Here is a 20,215-nt window from a genome sequence, read left to right as displayed (position 1 = left end):
TTTCGCGGTAAAAAATCAGGCCCTAAATGTATTAATATACTAATATCAAAAACATCTTATTATGGACACTATATCCATACAATTGGATCCTGTTTTGTGAAACATAATTAAATGTGGCCTAGGTTCGCTGAGTTTGTTAAACACTTGGAGGAATCCTAATACATAAAGGGAGAATACAGTAAATTGCAAGGTCATTAATTAATCATGTAGATCAAATTACAAGAGTAAAACTTAAATTGGTTTATAAATCTCAATCGAAACCTTTTAAAGTCATAAAATTCTGTTATATGTTAAGCAGATGCTAATTTTGTGTTAGTTTTCAAGTCCTACAATGTTGTTATATCTATTTCAAATCTGTTCTGGGTTTAAGATAAAAACAAACTGCTTAAAAAGCGAATTAAAACATTTCTGATAGTCTTGTGGTGATAACTTGTGGCTAACTTTAAAAGTCATTGCATTAAATTTATTTATGTTCAGGTCCGAATAATTCTAATGTAAACTTTTAATACAAGGGCAGCTTTACTGTTAATGATAATGATGTTATCTACATCATTAAAACACCTTAGACTTGTGGTATTTTATAATTGTACGATCTTATATTTTTATGACTAACCATCAAGAACAAGAGGAATATTTAATTAAAAACTAAAAATAAACTAAGAGATCATAATGATTCCTGGAATTGTATATTTGAGAGAGGAAGTTCTCCAACTGTGGTCAAGTCAAAGGGCTGGACTTTTCTGCCTCTTGTTTTGTGTAGAAAGAAAACATGGCTACTGGGATCAGATTCTGTGATTCGCAACACTGGCAATTTTCAGCAGCCTGGGATAAGGGTGCAGATAGCAAGCCCATGTGCAGCAGTCCTGGCCTTGCCAGCTCCATTGCAATTTTGATGCGATTTGGGCCGGCTTCTGAAGGGTGACATGGTTTACACCAGCTCAGAGGTGTCATGAACCATGGTGGAGCCCGAGCATGGAGTTGAAACTATTTAGACAGACAAGTTCAAAAGATGTTGACAATATTTCATTATTGTATTGTTACACTTGATGTTTTTAAAATCTCTATGACAGCTTCATAAATCTTTCTTAACTACACCATTTGAATTCATCCACTATCTCCAAAATTTCTTAAATTCCCCTCTGCACATGTCGTTATTTCACAGCATTGCTGATTATATTGATCATTATTTAATGTTCTAAATCTAGTATTAGCTCAGCTATCTGCGACTATTCACCGGTTAAATCAATACCATCCTTCCATATATTTCATTCAGAGAGGCTAAGTGATAATGTCGGTTTTAAAATTATTTGGATTTGCTATTGGAGAATTTGGACAGATTGATAATGTCACTCTACAACTAAGGAAAATTAGTTTATGTTGCAGGACAGATTACCAAATCTCTGAAGGTGTTTTTTTACTCCACATGCCACCTCGATCAATTTCACACTCTTACTGGCTCCATGTATTATTTCACATTCTTCCTTATTCTCTGATAGCCCCCTTGGGGAAGAAGAAAATTATGCACTCTGCTTAAACAATGGTTTGCAGAACAAATTATTTATTCTAACCAGCCTGTGTGAGGAATGTTATTTAACTGCCTGTTTTCACGTGAGCTGTTCCCTATTGTCTTGCCAATTAGTGGAAACAATCTCACTATTTGGAACAATAACAATTCTTCACAATGTGATGTTAGTGCACCTTTAAGAGATTTTTAAAAAATCATGTTCTCTACAGCACTCAGCACTAAACCTCTTACTGTGTTTACCCCAGTCCAACGCTGGCATCTCCACATCATGGCACTCAGTGTTGCCAAGTTGTCTATAGAAGCCCTTTTATTGCTCCTTCAGTGGTTTAAATGGGATTTGTTTATTTTTACTCTGGGTTGTTTTATGACCCTGCATTGTTAGGAAGAAGGTCATGTGTTCTGGACAGTTCTTTTTTTCCTAATTCAAGGTTTTATTTTCTGTTTGGCTGCAGTTGGAGCTTAGAAGGGGGTGGACATCAGACTGAAAGCAGTGTCTCTCTCTCTCCCTGGGTTTGGAAATTCTGCTGGTTAGTTGAAAGCAAGACTTCTGGCCTTCCTAGAGTAGAGATTCGGCTGTTGGTGGCTTGCTCAGAGTCTCTCGCTAGTGTTCTGGGAAGCTGCTGCGACTTAAAACTGTTCTGAGGGTATCCAGAGGGTTACTACAAGCTGAGAAGTCAGGGTTTCAATTCTCCAACCAAAGGATTCAGTTCCAGTATCACGTGAGCATTAGTCTTTGCTGTGTTAAACCTGTGGAGAGAGTTTTTTTGTTTATGGGGAGTTTTGTTTGATTGGAACATGTTGGATAAATTTTAAAAGGTTATATATTATTGTGGTTGTTTTGTTTTCATTTGTAATTGATAAAAGTTCTTGCTAATTTTCTTTCCATATATGTTAACTACATTCTTAAATAAACTTTTGTTTGATAAAAGCTTCCTAGTGGTCATTTGAATCATACCCGAGATGAAACATATCATGCTTATCCTAGCCAAATTCAAGGTGCAAAACTTAGGATCCAACAATCTTAAGGACTTTGGAGCTGCTTGATATAAACAAGGAGCAGGAGTAGGCCGTTCATCCCCTCGAGCCTGCTCCACCATTTAATAAGATCATGGCTGCTCTGATGGTAACCTTAAAACTGCATCCTGCCTACCCCTGATAACCTATCACGAAACTATCGACCTCAGCCATACAAAAATTCAAAGACTCTGCTTCCACCACCTTTTCAGGAAGAGTTCAAAGACTCCTGACCGTCAGAAAAAAGTTTGCCTAATCTCTACCCAAACTGTTTCCACATCCTGGTTTCTTAAACTTGGGTCATCCCTCTCTATTGTGCCAATACCATCATTAACCAACAGCCACCCCTTCACCGTTTCCTTACTTCATTTCCTTCCTAAGTATCCCATACCCTTCAATATTCAGGTCCCAATCCATGTCCTCCTGCAGCCATGTCTCCGTAACAGCCATCAAATCATTCTTATTTATTTTTATGCGCTCTCTCAGTTCATCTGTTTTATTGTTTTATTATTTTTATAACCGTTCGTCCCATCTGTTGTTTTACTGTTAGATTTGTACTGTCTATTCCTTCCTGTCATGGTCTGGTTTTTCATTTCCTGTAATACTCATCTTTTTTGCCTTGTCTCTGCCTTTTGATTTACAATCTCTGCCCAAATTTGATCTCATGCCTCCACTATTTAGTTTAAACCCTCTCTATTTCCCTAGTTAAACCCTCTCTATTTCCCTAGCTCACATGAACATCGGTCCCAGTTCAGGTGTAGACTGTCCCAGTAGTACAGCCCCCACTTTCCCTAGTACTGGTGCCAATGCCCCACAACCGGAACCCACTTTTCTCACACCAGTCTTTGAGATGTGCGTTCATCTCTCTAATCTGATCTGCCCCATGCCGATTTGCACATGGCTCGGGTAATAATAGAGATTACGACCTTTGAGGTTCTGCTCGTTAATTTGGTGCCTATGTCCTCATTAAGACAGAGACGAGCAGAATTATTTTCTCTCACTCAGAGGATCAAGAGTCCCAAATTCTGCTTTCGCTGCATTTTGAGGAAGAGACTCTTTGAATAGTTTTAAGGCAAAGTGAGATAGATTCTTGGTTAACAAGGGGTGAAAGTTTATCGGGGGTAGGCAGGGATGTGGGATTGACGTTACAAGCAGATCAGCCACGATCTCATCGAATGGTGAAGCAGGTGAGGGGGGCCTATTCTTGCCCCTAATTCATATGTTTGCACACATGTCCATATACAGACTACACGGAACTTCCTTCTTTGTCCTGCTTATGTCATTGGTACCTACATAGATCACGACAACTAGGTCATCCCGCTCTCACTGCAAGTTCCTCTCCAGCCTGAACAGATGCCCTGTACTCTGGCATCAGGCAGGCAACACAGCCATCTGGACTGACACTTTTTGCTACCAACTGACCAAATCAAAAGATCCTGTCCCAAGAGGTGTGATTATTTCCTGGTACAAACTTTCCCCCTCCCTGATGCGTCGCAGTGTCTGTGGTTCAGACTCCAGCTCAAACTGAGCTGAAGCTGCTTGAGCTTCAAACATCTACTGCAGACATGTTTGTCCTGGGTCAAACTGGCATCCAGGAGATCCCACATGCGGCTGCTGTGACACATCACCTGTCCTGCCTTCCATAAATGTGTTTTAATTAACTATTTAATTATTTTATTCAATTATATTTTTTACTTTCGTTTTTATATATTTTACTAACCTTACCACCAAATTGCTAGATTATTTTAAACCTTAGGAATAGAATAAACCTTAGTCACTTACCAAATACAAGTTTCTTCTCCTGTAGCAGAGTAAGACCACTTCCAGGAGACCACGTCAGTTAGGAAGCAAAAGCGCACCTCCTGCCCTTCCTTCGCTTATTCCTTTAATTATCCAATACCTAAAACTCCCTTCCTTCCTTTATAGCACTCTATTCTAAGTCACTCTTCTTGCAGTAAATCTTACCTAAAGTACCTCTTTCCCCTATGCACACAATTCCCACTTTGAACCAAATTCCCAAATATACTCTCTCGATGTCACTCATGCTGAAGTCTCTCCTCACTGACCGTACACCTCTTACTGTTGTAGGGAGCTACATTAACTCAAGTCAGTGGCAGCCCATTTTTAATGGAACAAAACTATTTGGTTACATGCTTCAAATTTCTGGATTGATTGAAATCAATTTCTGGAAACTCTCAAGACAAGCATTTCCCCTGTTTAAGTTCTCTTGTTTGGGGACAGTTTGAATGGCTTTAATACTCATTCTAAAGAAATCGATATTTCCACTTTACTAGTCTTGAATATTTGATGGGTCTTTTTATCTTCCATGTTTTACTTGGAGCAATAAATATAATCTTAAACTCTTAAACAGTGTTAGTCTATCAATAGCAGAGGGTATGTAAAATTATCACTTTCCAAATACTAACCTTTGAGATTTTTTGGGTGTTCTTGGCTGTCTGGTTCTTTTTTGCTTTTGTTCCTTGTTTTCATTATCTCTATCACCATCTTCTCCCTCTACAGATATTCCTCTCTTTTTACCCCTTTTGCCTCCCTTTCCTTGCGTCTCTCCCTTAGGGGCTTCCTCATTTGTAGCTTTTGGTGGACGCCCCCTTTTTGTCTTCTTTGGCGGACTATTCTGTTCATCTTCATTCTCTAAGAGGTCTTCTTTCGTTCTTTTTTCTTCTGGCCATTGCTGTTCTTCTGAATCAGAGGTGTGTGCAGCTCTTTTTCTACCACGTTGGCCCGTTTTTGTAGGTTTCACCTGATCCAGAAGTTCTGCACTTGACCGATCCTCTTGATCTAACGAAATTGCAGAAGCTGCTTTCTTCCGCCCTCTTGGTTTATCAGTTTCTGACTATAAAGAGCAATTGTTTATTTACTGGATTGTGAAGCAAGGGCAAAAAACACACAATTACAGCTACCTGCCCTAAGACAAAGAACAAGATTAACAAATCACTCCTAACAATTAATAGATATATTAATTTCTAAAATAGTTAACATGACTTGAGCTCTGTTGAGCAGTCTGTACCATGGTTTAAAACATTTGACTGACAGAAGAAATGGAGAACAAATTATCCCATATAAACCATTACAACAGCAGATTCCATTTGGATCACACTGCAGTACATTTCAGAATACTGTCATCACTCAGGTTATCATTGTTACTCTTTACAAAATGACTGGTCGGCACAGTGGTTAGCACTGCTGACTCATAGCACCAGGGACCCAGGATCAATTCTGGCCTTGGGTGACTGACTGTGCGGAGTTTTGAATATTCTCCCCGCGTCGGCATGGATTTCCTCCAGGTGTTCCAGATTCCTCCCACAGGCCAAAGATGTGCAGGTTAGGTTGATCGGCCATGATAAAATTGTACCTTAGTGTCCCAAGATGTGCAGGTTAAGGGGATTAATGGGGTAAGGAGGATAGGATCTGGGTAAGATGCTCTGTTGGAGAGTCGGTGCAGACTCAATGGGCCCATTGGCCTCCTTCTGCACTGCGGGGATTCTGTGACTCTCTTTCTCCTTCATTGGTATTAGTCCAAGGTGTTAGAACGTAAACACATGATAGCACAACACTTATCACTTTGAGAACTCATGTTTGGATCAGATTCCTTAAACCTAGCCCATCTGAAGGTAATAGGATAAAAGTGTGGCCTTAATGCGGCCCCACAGAATTCTATGCAGCAAACGAGAAGTGGAGCTACATGAACGATTTACACCTCTATAATCTTCCCTTGAACACACTCAGATACATACCCTCAGATGGTCTGAATCTTCCCTCTTATCCATTTTCTTTGCTGGTAGAGGTGGATTCTTCATTACTGTGATGTCTTCGTTTTCACTGTGATCGATTTCAGAGGTTTCGAGCCTTCATTAAATGATTTACAAATTGAGTATTCAAATATAGGCAACATGATCAATCCATTTTATTTGCTATTCCCTTGCACACAGATTCTCTCATCTATCTCATTAATTCCTTTCTCAAAATAGACACTTCAGAACTTTCCTTACAAAAATGCACTCAACAGTGACATATGTTCTACCAGAAAATGCCCATCTCATCATTAAAGAAGTGATGATAAGCTTGGACTTACTCAAACATCTATACTGCAAAATTATATTGTGAAAAACAATATTGTGAGACAGGTAGCAATTATTTATACTATGCTATTACGGGAGTATAATTGCCAATAGGGGCAGCACGGTGGCATTGGTTAGCACTGGAATCCAGGTTCGATTCCAGCCTTGGAGTTTTTACGCTCTCTGTGTCTGCGTGGGTTTCCTCCAGGTGCTCCAGTTTCCTCCCATGGTCTAAAGATGGTCTAAAGATATGCAGGTTAGGGGGATTGGCCATGTTAAATTGCCCTTTAGTGTTTAAAGATGTGTGAATTAGCGGGGTAAATATATGGACAGGGGAATGGGCCTGGGTAGGATGCTTTGTCAGAGGGTAGGTGCAGATTCGATGAGTCATATGGCCTCCTTCTGCACTGTAAGGATTCTAAGAACTAAGAATATTTATGCTAATTTACTTATTGATTCTGCCAAAGAACGCCATTTTTCAGATTAAGTAACTGTTACCACATTAAGATATATTATTTGCTAACATTATTGCTGGTTATTATAAAAGCATAAAATTGTACCTTTTCATTATCATTTGAATTATTTTTAGAAATATACAAAATATAGTTAATGTCTATTTTGAACCTGATATCTCGGAGGTCACGTACCAACCGACTCAAGAATAGCTTCTTCCCTGCTGCCATCAGACTTTTGAATGGACCTACCTCGCACTAAGTTGATCTTTCTCTACACCCTAGCTATGACTGTAACACTACATTCCGTACTCATAGAATCATAGAAACCCTACAGCACAGAAAGAGGCCATTCGGCCCATCGAGTCTGCACCGACCACAATCCCACCCAGGCCCTACCCCTACATATTTTACCCGCTAATCCCTCTAACCTACGCATCTCAGGACACTAAGGGCAATTTTAGCATGGCCAATCAACCTAACCCGCACATCTTTGGACTGTGGGAGGAAACCGGAGCACCCGGAGGAAACCCACGCAGACACGAGGAGAATGTACTCTCTCCTTTCCTTCTCTATGTACAGTATGCTTTGTATAGCATGCAAGAAACAATACTTTTCACGTACACTAATACGTGACAATAATAAATCAGATCAACTTATTCACATCTGCTGGTTTTAAATATAAAATAAAACTCCTTATGGCAATAATCACTCAACTCAAAAGACAAAATTAGTTAATGTTCTGCAATTGAACACTGAACATCACACCAGTTACATAGAACATAGAAAAAATACAGCACAAACAGGCCCTTCGGCCCACAAATTGCGCCGGTCATGTCCCTACCTACCTAGGCTTATATATCGGCTTACCTATAACCCTCAATCCTATTAAGTTCCATGTACTCATCCAGAAGTCTCTTAAAAGACCCTATCGAGTTTGCCTCCACCACCACTGACGGCAGCCGATTCCACTGGCCCACCACCCTCTGAGTGGAAAACATACCCCTGACATCTCCTCTGTACCTACTCCTCAGCACCTTAAACCTGTGTCCTCTCGTAGCAGCCATTTCAGCCTGGGAAAAAGCCTCCGAGAATCCACCCGATCTATACCTCTCAACATCTTGTACACCTCTATCAGGTCACCTCTCATCCTTCGTCTCTCCAAGGAGAAAGGACCGAGCTCCCTCAACCTATCCTCATAAGGCATGCCAACCAATCCAGGCAACATCCTTGTAAATCTTCTCTGCACCCTTTCAAACATTTCCACATCCCTCCTGTAATGAGGCGACCAGAACTGAGCACAGTACTCCAAGTGGGGTCTGACGAGGGTCTTATAAAGCTGCATCATTATCTCCCGACTCCTAAATTCAATCCCTCGATTGATGAAGGCCAGCACACCATACGCCTTCTTAACCACCTCCTCTACCTGCGAGGCCGATTTAAGAGTCCTATGGACCCGGACCCCAAGGTCGTTCTGATCCTCTACACTGCTAAGAGTCTTACCCATGATATTATACTCCTTCATCCCATTTGACCTGCCAAAATGGACCACTACACATTTATCCGGGTTGAAGTCCATCTGCCACTTCTCCGCCCAGTCTTGCATCCTATCTCTGTCACGCTGCAGCTTCTGACATCCCTCCAAACTATCCACAACACCACCAACCTTCGTGTCATCGGCAAACCTACCAACCCATCCCTCCACTTCCTCATCCAGGTCATTTATGAAAATGACAAACATCAAGGGTCCCAGAACAGATCCCTGGTGCACTCCACTGGTGACCGACCACCATTCAGAAAAAGACCCATCTACAACCACTCTCTGCCTTCTGCAGGCAAGCCAGTTCTGGATCCACAAGTCAAAAGCCCCTTGGATCCCATGCCCTCTCACTTTCTCGAGAAGTCTTGCATGGGGGACCTTATCGAACGCCTTGCTGAAGTCCATGTAAACCACATCTACCGCTTTTCCTTTGTCAATGTGTTTAGTCACATTTTCAAAGAACTCCACCAGGCTCGTAAGGCACGATTTGCCTTTGACAAAGCCGTGCTGACTACTTTTGAGCATACTAAACTTCTCTAAATGTTCATAAATCCTGTCCCTCAGGATCTTCTCCATCAACTTACCAACCACTGAGGTTATACTCACCGGTCGGTAATTACCTGGGCTATCCCTATTCCCTTTCTTGAATATAGGAACCACATCCGCAATCCTCCAAAACCTCTCCCGTCTCCATCGACGACGCAAAGATCATCGCCAGAGGCTCTGCAATCTCTTCCCTCGCCTCCCACAGTACCCTGGGGTACATCCCATCCGGTCCCGATTACTTATCTATCTTGATGCTATTCAAAATTTCCAACACATCCTCTTTCTTAATGTCCACATACTCAATCTTTTCAGTCCGCTGCAATCCTGTAGTACAACCACCCAGGTCTTTTTCCACCGTGAACACCGAGGTAAAATATTCATTAAGCACCTCTGCTATTTCTTCCGGTTCTGTACAGACTTTCTCTCCTTCACATTTTATAGGTCCTATTCCTTCACATCTCATCCTTTTACTCTTCACATATTTATAGAACGCCATAGGGTTCTCCTTAATCTTACCTGCCAAGGCCTTCTCGTGACCCCTTCTGGTTCTCCTAATTTCTTTCTTAAGTCCCTTCCTACAAGCCGTATACTCATCTAGATCCCTATCATCGCCCAGCTCTCTGAACCTTTTGTACGCTTTCCTTTTCTTTTTGACTACGTTCAGCACAGCTTTCGAGCACCACGGTTCCCGTAACCTACCAAAACCTCCCTGTCTCATCGGAACATTGTCATGCAGAACTCCAGACAAACATTCCTTGAAAATCTGCCACCTTACTTCGATACTTTTCCTCGAGAATACCTCCTTCCAATTTACGCTTCTAATCTCCTGCCTGATGGCTTCATATTTCCCCTTACTCCAGATAAACACTTTCCTAGCTTGCCTGATCCTATCTTTTTCCAATGCTAGCGTAAAGGAGATAGAGTTATGATCACTATCCCCAAGATGCTCTCCCGCTGAGAGATCCGACACCTGTCCAGGCTCATTAGCCAGTACCAGATCGAGTACAGCCTCTCCTCTTGTAGGCTTATCCACATGCTGTGTCAGGAAACCCTCCTGAACACACCTAACAAACTCCTCCCCATCCAAACCCCTTACCCTAGGGATATTCCAATCGATGTTTGGGAAATTAAAGTCTCCCATCACGACAACCCTGTTATTACGACATCTCTCCAGGATCTGTTTCCCTATCTGCTCCTCAACATCCTTGTTGCTATTGGGCGGCCTGTAGAAAACACCCAGCAAAGTTATCGACTCCTTCCCGCTCCGGACTTCCACCCACAGAGACTCCGTAGACAACCCCTCCACAACTTCCACCTTCTCTACAGCTGTGACACTATCCCTGGTCAGCAGTGCCACTCCCCCCCCCCGCCCTTTTGCCTCCCTCTCTGTCCTTTCTGAAACATCTGAAACCCGGCACCTGAAGTATCCAGTCCTGTCCCCAAGTCTCTGTAATTGTCACCACATCACACTTCCAAGCATCAATCCACACTATAAGCTCATTCACTTTATTCACTACACTCCTGGCGTTAAAATAGACACATCTCAAACCTTTGGTCTGAGCTCTCCCCTTCTCCATCACCCGTCTATTCTACCTCTTACACTGTCTGCAATCCTTCTCTATTTGCGGGCTAACCTCCTTGCTCTCAGTCACCTCATCACGATTCCCTCCCCCCAACCTTTCTAGTTTAAAGTCTCCCCAATAGCCTTAGCCAACCTTCCTGCCAGGACATTGGTCCCCCTGGGATTCAAGTGCCACCCTGCTCATCTCTGTGAAAGAGAATGGTAAATGACATGATATGGCGCCCCGGCATCAGTGTTTCTCCAGGTGCAAGTTTGTACAAAGTCTAATCAGTTCCTCTCCTTGTATCCACTTTAGCCCCTTCAGCAGGAGTCATTGGGTCACGATTAGAAATAGGAACCTTAGATAATACTCCTCTTCTCAAGAGCCAGAGAGGATCACGGAACTTTCCTAATCTGTGTAGTTGATTATACATGACACACATGATGCACTGACTGAGTCATTGCTCAGTGTGCCATTTTGACCGAATATGCAACAGTTGCATTCTAAGTTTATTGTACGCAGCCAGGGATCTCCATTCCATTACGTGCTTTACATTTCAATTAATTTCTATTACAGTTTCTTTAAACTGTTCATAGAATATGGATTTTCAAATTATTCTCCTAAAAGGAAATATGCTGTATTTAAGATGGAGTACTATACATGTTTCAGTTTTTAAGTACACAACATTGAAATTTCTCATCCAAAAGTGGGGGTCTGCAATAACTGATGATAGAGTATACTGAAAATTAATCTCTCCTCCACGCAAATACTTTACTCCTGAAATTTGACAGTTGTCCCAAAAAGACCAAGCGCTCAGCTTAGAACAGTGAACTTTAATATATTCTCTTGGCAACAGTCTATTTATTTTTAGACTGGTGAATGTTACTATTGCCTACAATGGAATTCATATTCAGCCCATATTTTGTACCTTCCTTTACTTCTTCCAGGTGAACTGGGATTAGAATTGCTGCTGGCATTACTCATAGTCTCCATTCGTGATGACTTGGTCTGTGCCTGCTTTCCTGCTGATGACAGAGGCTTATTTACTGCACCGAGAACGTTAGTTGCCTTGGGCTGTGTGGAATAAAAATCCATTAAAATTATATTTTGAGGCACTGGTTGGCAGTTAAACGGTGAATTATAAAACAGCGAAAGTTTTGAATTTCTAGGCTTAATTAGTACACTTATTACAATCAACACTGATTAAAATAGAATGCAAACTTCATCTTAATAAAAGTAATTTAAAAAACTGCATTAATGCACTATAAAAATGGTCATTTCTAGCAAATAATCTTTGAAAAGTTTAAATAAAGTGGGGAATAAATTTAAGAATGTAAGGGCAATAGTTTTTGTATTGTGCAGAGTAAACATGAATGAAGATGTCCTCAAGAAAATGAAGATTTGTATGAAGGCGTGTAACTAAAGTTTACAAATGCATTAGAATTAAGAAATAAGCAATACCTTGCCAGGTGTGAAAAAGGCTTTCATTTCTGAAGGTAGATAATTTTTGCTATTGTTGAAGTTCTGAAAAATGAATAAAAATTGAGAAAGCTTTTATTTTAACAGACATCATAGAACATTGCACATTGGAAACAAGATTGCAATTTCCATCTTAAAATCAGTATCCATATGAGGCTACCATATGCTGCTCCACAAAAGTTCCAAAAACTAAGATGAGTTTAATTTTTGAGCAGTCAAATAGATTTCACCCTTTGATGAACATAAACGACATGTGCGTAGTAACAGTGTGATGAGCTAAGCTACGGACAAATGTAATACTGGCATCTCTTAACAAAGCTGACATTTATAGTTGCTAGAAACAGAAAGAAATTAAGAAATAAACGCTGGTCAGAGTTTTTCTACTTATCACTTTTCCCCAAATCAATTTTAGCAAGTTGCATTTTATTTTACTTACAAAGTCGACAGTTCGGGTGACAACACTGCAGGGTAAAAGTGACTATGTACCCATTTCCGTATTATTCTTCTACCCTCTCATTTTTGTTTTGGAATGTCCCCAGGCTACTGATAAGCCTCCAAACTCTTTATAATCCCAACTTTACCAATTTGCAGCCAGATGTTTAATTTCATATTATTACAAGGATTAAACTAAATTAGTGAGTGGTCTATATTCTACCGAATGGCAGCACTGAATATTCTAGCAGGTCTTATGCAGGATATACAGTCAATTAAAGCAGTTCTCATTCCACACATTCAATTTTCATTACCAAAATCTTGTTAAAACTCCACATTTCTTTTGCTTGCCCTTAATGAGCAAAGGATAAAGATTAGAAATAGATGTTAGGTAGTAATCTGATATGCTTCTGAGACAATTGGAAGCATAAAATTTAATAGCATGACAAAGTGCCATTTGGGCAATTGCACCTGGATTAGAACAGTTAACTCTCGAGTCCAATGCTACCATACCTTCAATTTTTCTCATTCAAATATTTATGGCACTTTCCTTTTGAAAGTTGCATGATGGAATCTAAATCCACTGTAATTTCTGGTGAGGAGTTCTATGTCCTAACACCTCTCTTCATAAATATTTGAACAAAAAGAAATGAGCAATTGCTATTGTTGTGGTTTGAAATGCACATGCACTTCTTTTGAAAATTAACAATATCAATCTCAACGTAGTTTCTGTATCGACCTTCCGTTTTGTATGGAATAAGAAATTGCTGGACAAATCATTTGGGTCAGCTACCTCCCCTCACTTCCCTGACAATGCAGAGCCAGAGTTTACTGTAATAAAAGGAACCAGGTTATAATCAAGATTCCAGGGTGTAATAGGACTGTCATTGTGACATTACAAGATGAGATATTCATAAACCCATGGTAACAGTTGTGATTGGAGAGGAGGTGGAGTGGCATAGTCTCAGCTGAAGAAAAATCCAGAAATTTGGAAGCCAAATTAGAGGACAGATCCAGAATTCACTGGTCAAAACAAAAGGCAGCATGGTCAGGGTATGGGCAGTGGCCCCATGTAACATTAAACTTGCAGATATTTAGGACCAATATGCATCCACTATTAGAGGAAATATGAATTTTAATACTGCAAGAAGAGATCTGAGAAGGAAGGATAGAGGATGGCAGTAGATAATCAAGATAAGAGTTGCTCAGACAACAAACTCTCCAGGCACAGCCATAAAGAGTTGCCCATGCATAATGTAAGGTTACGGCTGAATCATGCCTCCACAAATACAATACAACGTAGAGTTGCATATGCACAAATTTGCTGCTGGCATGGCACATGCCAAAATCCATATTACCAAAGATACTTACTCCATAATATGCTCCCCACCTCACCAATTGCCCATTTTGTTCTTTCATGGTTGAAACACTAATTTTGTAGCTTTTCCCCCCCTACTAACTATAATCAAAAGGCTTCATGGGCAGATTTTTATCCACTGCAGGCAGGGGAGCCAGTAAAATTTTATGGGTGTCTTTTTCCCCCCACCATTTGCCTCAACCTGGCTGCAACTTAACAGGTGGCTGGCGAGGTCACAAAAACTGTACTTTGGAAGAAGTCATATCCAACCCAAAATGTTAGTTCTGTTTTAACATAGAATCCCTACAGAGGTGAATGAGGCCATTCAACCCATTAAGTCTGCACTGACTCTCCAACAGAGCATCTTATCCAGGCCTATCCTCTGCCCTATACCTGTATCCCCATACACATATCCTGTAAATTCCTCTAAATGGCACATTCTAGGTCACCAAGGGGTAATTTAGCATGGCCAATCTACCTAACCAGCACATCTTTGGACTGTGGGAGGAAACCAGAGCACCCAGAGGAAATCCACGCAGACACGGAGAACTTGCAAACTCCACACAGTCACCCAAGGCTGGAATCGAACCGGGGTCCCTGGACCTGTGAGGCAGCAGTGCTAACCACTGTGCCACCATGCCACTCTCCACAGATGCTGCCAGGCCTGCTGAGTAACACCTGTACAACTTTCATAATCCAAAATTTGGTGCCGTTTATAAAATAGAAAGAAAGGAAGACTCAGATGAATTCTATTCAATTGACATGAATGATACATTTTCACACATTAGATCTAGAACAATATTGCTATGTGACACTTGAATACTTAATATGTACTTAATTGTTCATACCAAAATGCAATTAGAAATGTATACTTGGTAACAGTACACACCTTATCAGGATGAGTGAAATATTTAGCAGGAAGCACTGGGTCCTTTGGAGACTCCAGGCTGTACGTGGTACTTTTAGAGATGATAATGTTCATTGCAACATCACAAACTGTATACAATTTCTAAAAAGAAACAAAAAATGTAAGTTTTGCAAATTAATTCTGGAGAAAAACCGTTAAGGATCAGTGAAAGGCACATTTAAGTATCACTTGGTAGTATAACTAAATTTTCACTGATGCTGTCTGAAACAAAGCAGAAATTGCAATTGCAGTGACACCTAGACACTGCGCAGGAGTATAAAATTATGAGGGGTCCACAGATTGGATAAGGTGGTCTTATTTTTCTTAGCACAGAGAACAACAACTGGGGGCACAGAAAAGTAATTGGTATAAGGATTAGAGAAGTTGAGGAGAAATTTCTTCACTGGTGGGAGTTTGGACCTGTCAGAAAGTGGTAGAGGGGAAAACACTCTACCATTACATTTAAACAGTGCTTGCATGGTCCTGGAAGAGCTGTACCTAACAAAGCTCCAGACCAAAAGCTGCACAGTGGGATCAGCCTAGGTAACTACTTTTCAGCCAGCACTGGGACAAAAGGGCCTTTTCCTGTGTTGTAATTGTCCATGATTCCATGAATTAGTTCATATCTACATCATTAAAGACTTCAATACCAGATTCAAATAACATGCCATCATTAACTAGAGAATCTGAAAAATACAAGCTGCAATATATCCCAATTATCCACAAAATTTAAAGACAAACCTCATTCATCTTTGGATCATCCGGACCTTGGACATCTTTTGTCTGTTTTATGTTTTCTACCATTTTTCTGATAAAAGCATGACTGTTGTTTTCATTTTTAACCATCAGTATTTCAAGCATAAACCATAAACATCTGAAGGACATGAATAAAAATCGAGAAATTGAGTCATTACTTAGGAATCCAATTCCCCAAATAGGATGTATGATTTCCAATGTTAGCTTACAATGAAAACCGACACTTGTACTTTACCGAACATTTGATGAACTGTCAGCAGCACTAAAGCAGTATTGAAAAGTTTTACTTTAGAACTTTTAAAGTCATCATAACCAACATGCATGAGTTTTGTTCTGGAGTCAGAAGAGAATCTATTGGATGTTTGCACAAATCAATGATTATCTTTCAGAGCATTTCTACAACATGACGACCATCATGTTACACAAACCACGACTGGTGGCTTGCAATTTGCAACTCTCATTTACTCCACTCAAATCTCCTCTTAATTTAAATAAAACCCCCTTAAGAGGAATATTACTTTACAACAGTTACTGCATCTCAAAAGATAATTAACTGTGTTAGGGACCAGATCAGAAACTCCAAGGTATATTATGAAGTTAGCTTAGACCCCAACTTTTTTTGATTTTGGCATTTTGGTGAACGCAAGGTGTTTCACTCCATATATGATTCAACTGACTGACTTTTATTTTTTAAAAAAGCTTTATTTAAGAACACAGTTAAAATATAACAAAAAAACATAAATTTTGCCAAATAAAATACTTAAACATGACAAAGTATAATTTTTAATAGCTATCCATCTCTATAGTTCCAATTTAGGTGCTAACAGGCTGGGAGTCAGTTTGGGTCCCACGAATTCAATTCAGAATCAGGAACTGTGTACAAGAATTTCATCATCAGGAATCAAATTATTATTTTTTTAAAAATTTGCATGACAAAACTAGTTAATCAGTTCATGATGGATGATGCACTGTCCCAAAGTTACAGCGAAATTCTATTTTTTTTGTTTTATCTTTAAAGCACATCTATGTTCCTTCAATTCAATTAAGCATAAAAATGTGAAAAACATTTAGTTTTTACTGGGTTCTAGAAAGACACCACGATAAATAAGCTTCGTGAACAAACAGCTCACTTATTTCATATGAAATTCCCTCCATGAGGGATGTGGCTAAAGACAACATCCCATTTTTACCAGGAAAAAGGGAAGTCTGGTCATTCACAATGTCAATTTTTATTAGTTTTCAAGAATCTGCTTTAAAATTCCAATAGTTTTCTCTAACTGCCAGAATAGAACTGCTTGTCAAGTCTTACTAACAGAGATAATATTTAAAATACTCAATTGACTGTGAAACAGAGATACCTTGAGGAAGGCACGGTGACACAGTGGTTAGCACTGCTGCCTCACAGTGCCAGGGACCCAGGTTCAATTCTGGCCTCAGGTCACTGTGCAAACTCCACACACACACACATTCTCCCAGTGTCTGCTTGGGTTTCCTCCAGGTGCTCCAGTTACCTCCCACACTCCAAAAATGTGCAGGGGTTAGGTTGATTGGCCATGCTAAATTGACCCTAGTGTCAGAGGATTAGCAGAGTAAATATGTGGGGTTACGGGAATAGGGCCTGGGTAGGATTGTGGTCAGTGCAGACTCGATGGGCCAAATGGCCTCCTTCTGCACTGTAGGGAGGCTATGATTCTAAATAAAGGTGAAATGTAAAATGCATAACTATTTCTGTCTGTAGTCAAGGAGAATTCAAAAGATAAAGATACTCCATAACTAACACAATATTGTTAAAAGTAAATGCTGCATGCCGCTTGTACATTTTAGTGAGGCATGACAAAGTAAGGAAACATACAATAGATGGAAGGAGTGGTGGAGGGGAAGGAAGAAAGTACTAGCTAGACAAATGCAAGAAAACTGAAAAATGGATGGCAAGAAATTTGGGTATTAAGGCAAATATTTTATAAAATAATATACACAAGAATAAGTAGAGATATTCTATATAATTGCAACTTTAAATTATTTTGTAAACATTAACAGTATAGTTAGATAGAGCACTTACTCTTTAATATCTTTCAGTTGCTCAATATCCTGCACTTTTACGTAATCTGGATCATGTGCAAGCAGATGAATTGTGTATGGAACAACATATTCAGGCAGCAACGACAACAATTTTTCTGCAGTCACACATCAAGAAAAAAAAAGCTGGTCATTGATTTCCAAATGAAATATTTAAGGAAAAAACAGATGCCAACAATCCTGACATTGAAAATTCTCCTAGTTATGTCAGTAAAGGGTGCAAAAGGCAACAAAAAAATGTCAATGATTTCTCTCTTCTACAATCGAAATTGAAATTCAATAGATCTCAAGATTTTTTCCCCCATCTCACATGCCAAATGCTTTCATTTGCTCTTCAAGGCAATGCCTCAATCTTGTTTATACTTGCCACCAACATTCAGATCACAATGTGAGCTCCAGTTAAAACAGCCTTGCCATTATTAAATCTCAAACCTATTTTTGTGCGTGCTTAAGTTTTTTCTTTAAATTATAAGACGACAAAATTTCAAAACTATGAAGCTAACAAAAATCAAAAGAATGTGTCTTAAGGATATAGATGGTTACACAATAATATGCAATCTCACAGTGGTTAACTCGCCAAATAGTGACTTTTATATAGCAAAAATAAAATGTATTAGTCACAAATAAAGCTTACATTAACACTGCAATGAAGTTACTGTGAAAATCCCCTAGTCGTCACACTCTGGCGCCTGTTCGGGTCAATGCACCTAAGCAGCACGTCTTTCAGACTGTGGGAGGAAACCGAAGCGCCTCCCGGAGGAAACCCACACAGACACGTGAACGTGCAAACTTTCCACAGACAGTGACCCAAGCCGGGAATCAAACCCAGGTCCCTGGCGCTGTGAGGCAGCAGTGCTAACCACTGTGCCACCTACAGCTAGCAGCTAGGTTGTTAAGGGAAAGTGCAGGATATAGGTTAGGTGCTCAGTAAAAGGGGGAAGTAGGAAAAAAAGATTAATCTTATTTGATCATTCATCATTTTATCTTGAGAAAGAATTGAACATAGTTGGGGAAAAAACCCATGAAAACTTCAGACAATTTTACATCATGTTTCATATACTTTTGGTACTATTTTCCATACCCCAAATATCGAATTTACACCATTATTGGAGGGCAATATTTTCAAACAGGGTGAAAAACCACCTAGGAAAGGGCCAGTAAGAAAATTTTCCCACGTGTTCAAGATATACTGATATAAAAAGAAACAGGACCAGCCCATTTTGTAAGATAAATAGGAATCCATTTGTGAAGTAAGCAAAAATAGGCAAAAAACTTAAATTAACCTCAGAAAATTCACGTGGGTAGGTGAACTCTAAAGCTACTGCAATGCTGGAGCATTTGTGGTGGGAACAGTACAAGTATGCACATTTATTCCTGGTGTCCAAAAATCCTCAATTTAAGCAGCTGGCTTTTCTGCACAGTGTCCTCAGCAGGAGAACCCCTCACCCAGTTAATGCCGATCAAAGTATTGTGAAAATAGTACGTTGGGAAAATGGTTCTTCCAGAGGTTGAATGAGGAGAGGTTGTTCAATATCTGCTCCACATTTTTATCCCACACCAGCAGTTGGTTGGCGCATCAACAGCAACACCCACTTCAAATCACCTGGAGAACATCTCATCCTACTCTGCCTCAAAAGAGCAGCAGATAAAAATTTGGGGGATAGTGACATAGTGGGAGGTAGCATGCAGCAGTGCACTGTCACCACTGGCTATCCAGAATTTCAGTCATCAAGCAAAGCTCATGATCACAAGGTGCCATATACACTGTACAGTGCTGTTCAATGTGTCGTAAATAAGAAAACAGTGACATTTTTGAAATATCTGAAGTTGAATAGTCATGAAATTCCTTTTTTTTTAAGTGGAGAGAGGTATGTCTATTATCAAGGCTATATTTAGTTTTGATTCAGCAAAGCTTTTATTAATACACAAGCTAAATTTTCACTTTTAGTAAACATTCTTGATCAACTTTCATGTGTTTTTTTGTCCAGTTCTTACGCAGCTCAATTCTAATTAACAGCTTTGCCAATTAACTTTTACACCATTCAAGCGGGATGCTTTATACGAAACAAAAGAAAATTCAGTGAATACACAGGTCAAAAAAAACTGGATTATATACATGTCTGCAAGGTTGTAAATGAGTTCAACTACAGCAAAAAGATGCCATGCACTCTATCAGGGAAAGAGAGGGAAAAGAAAAGTTTCTTGAGCTGCACTGGGTCATTATCTTTTCTAAAATTTGGCAATACCTACCACTCACTGCTGCATGCTGCTTCAAATATTCCCTCCTGATATTGATATTTTTCACTAAGCATTGCCTGGCATGCGCTCGCCTTTCTTTTGCCGGGTCCTTTGCACACAGTGAAAAAATTGCCATGTACTCTAGTGATAGTCGTAGTTTGGCAAGTCCTTTGTTGAGCTTCTGTGCAAATATCTGCCTCACTTGATAACATTCATCCTGTAAATGAACAATTTAACAGTTATTTTCTTGTG

The 20,215-nt window shown here is 39.9% G+C and overlaps 1 protein-coding gene across 1 annotated transcript in view; it reads right to left on the bottom strand.

Annotated features, from left to right (window-relative positions):
* Positions 1 to 20,215, bottom strand: part of pds5b (PDS5 cohesin associated factor B) — a 187,644-nt gene that overhangs the window by 7,379 nt on the left and 160,050 nt on the right. The window contains exons 25-32 of the mRNA XM_078222232.1: positions 19,976 to 20,180; positions 17,709 to 17,823; positions 15,635 to 15,767; positions 14,876 to 14,995; positions 12,180 to 12,242; positions 11,647 to 11,792; positions 6,295 to 6,406; positions 4,966 to 5,393 (exon numbers count right to left, since the gene is read on the bottom strand). Of these exons, the coding sequence (XP_078078358.1) occupies positions 4,966 to 5,393; positions 6,295 to 6,406; positions 11,647 to 11,792; positions 12,180 to 12,242; positions 14,876 to 14,995; positions 15,635 to 15,767; positions 17,709 to 17,823; positions 19,976 to 20,180 (1,322 nt within the window). The remainder of the gene's footprint in view (positions 1 to 4,965; positions 5,394 to 6,294; positions 6,407 to 11,646; positions 11,793 to 12,179; positions 12,243 to 14,875; positions 14,996 to 15,634; positions 15,768 to 17,708; positions 17,824 to 19,975; positions 20,181 to 20,215) is intronic.

This window comes from Mustelus asterias, chromosome 10 (genome assembly GCF_964213995.1).
Source record: "Mustelus asterias chromosome 10, sMusAst1.hap1.1, whole genome shotgun sequence".
In the NCBI taxonomy this organism is placed as follows: domain Eukaryota; kingdom Metazoa; phylum Chordata; class Chondrichthyes; order Carcharhiniformes; family Triakidae; genus Mustelus; species Mustelus asterias.
Note: the sequence above shows the minus strand (reverse complement) of the source record. Positions and strands in the feature narration are given on the sequence as shown.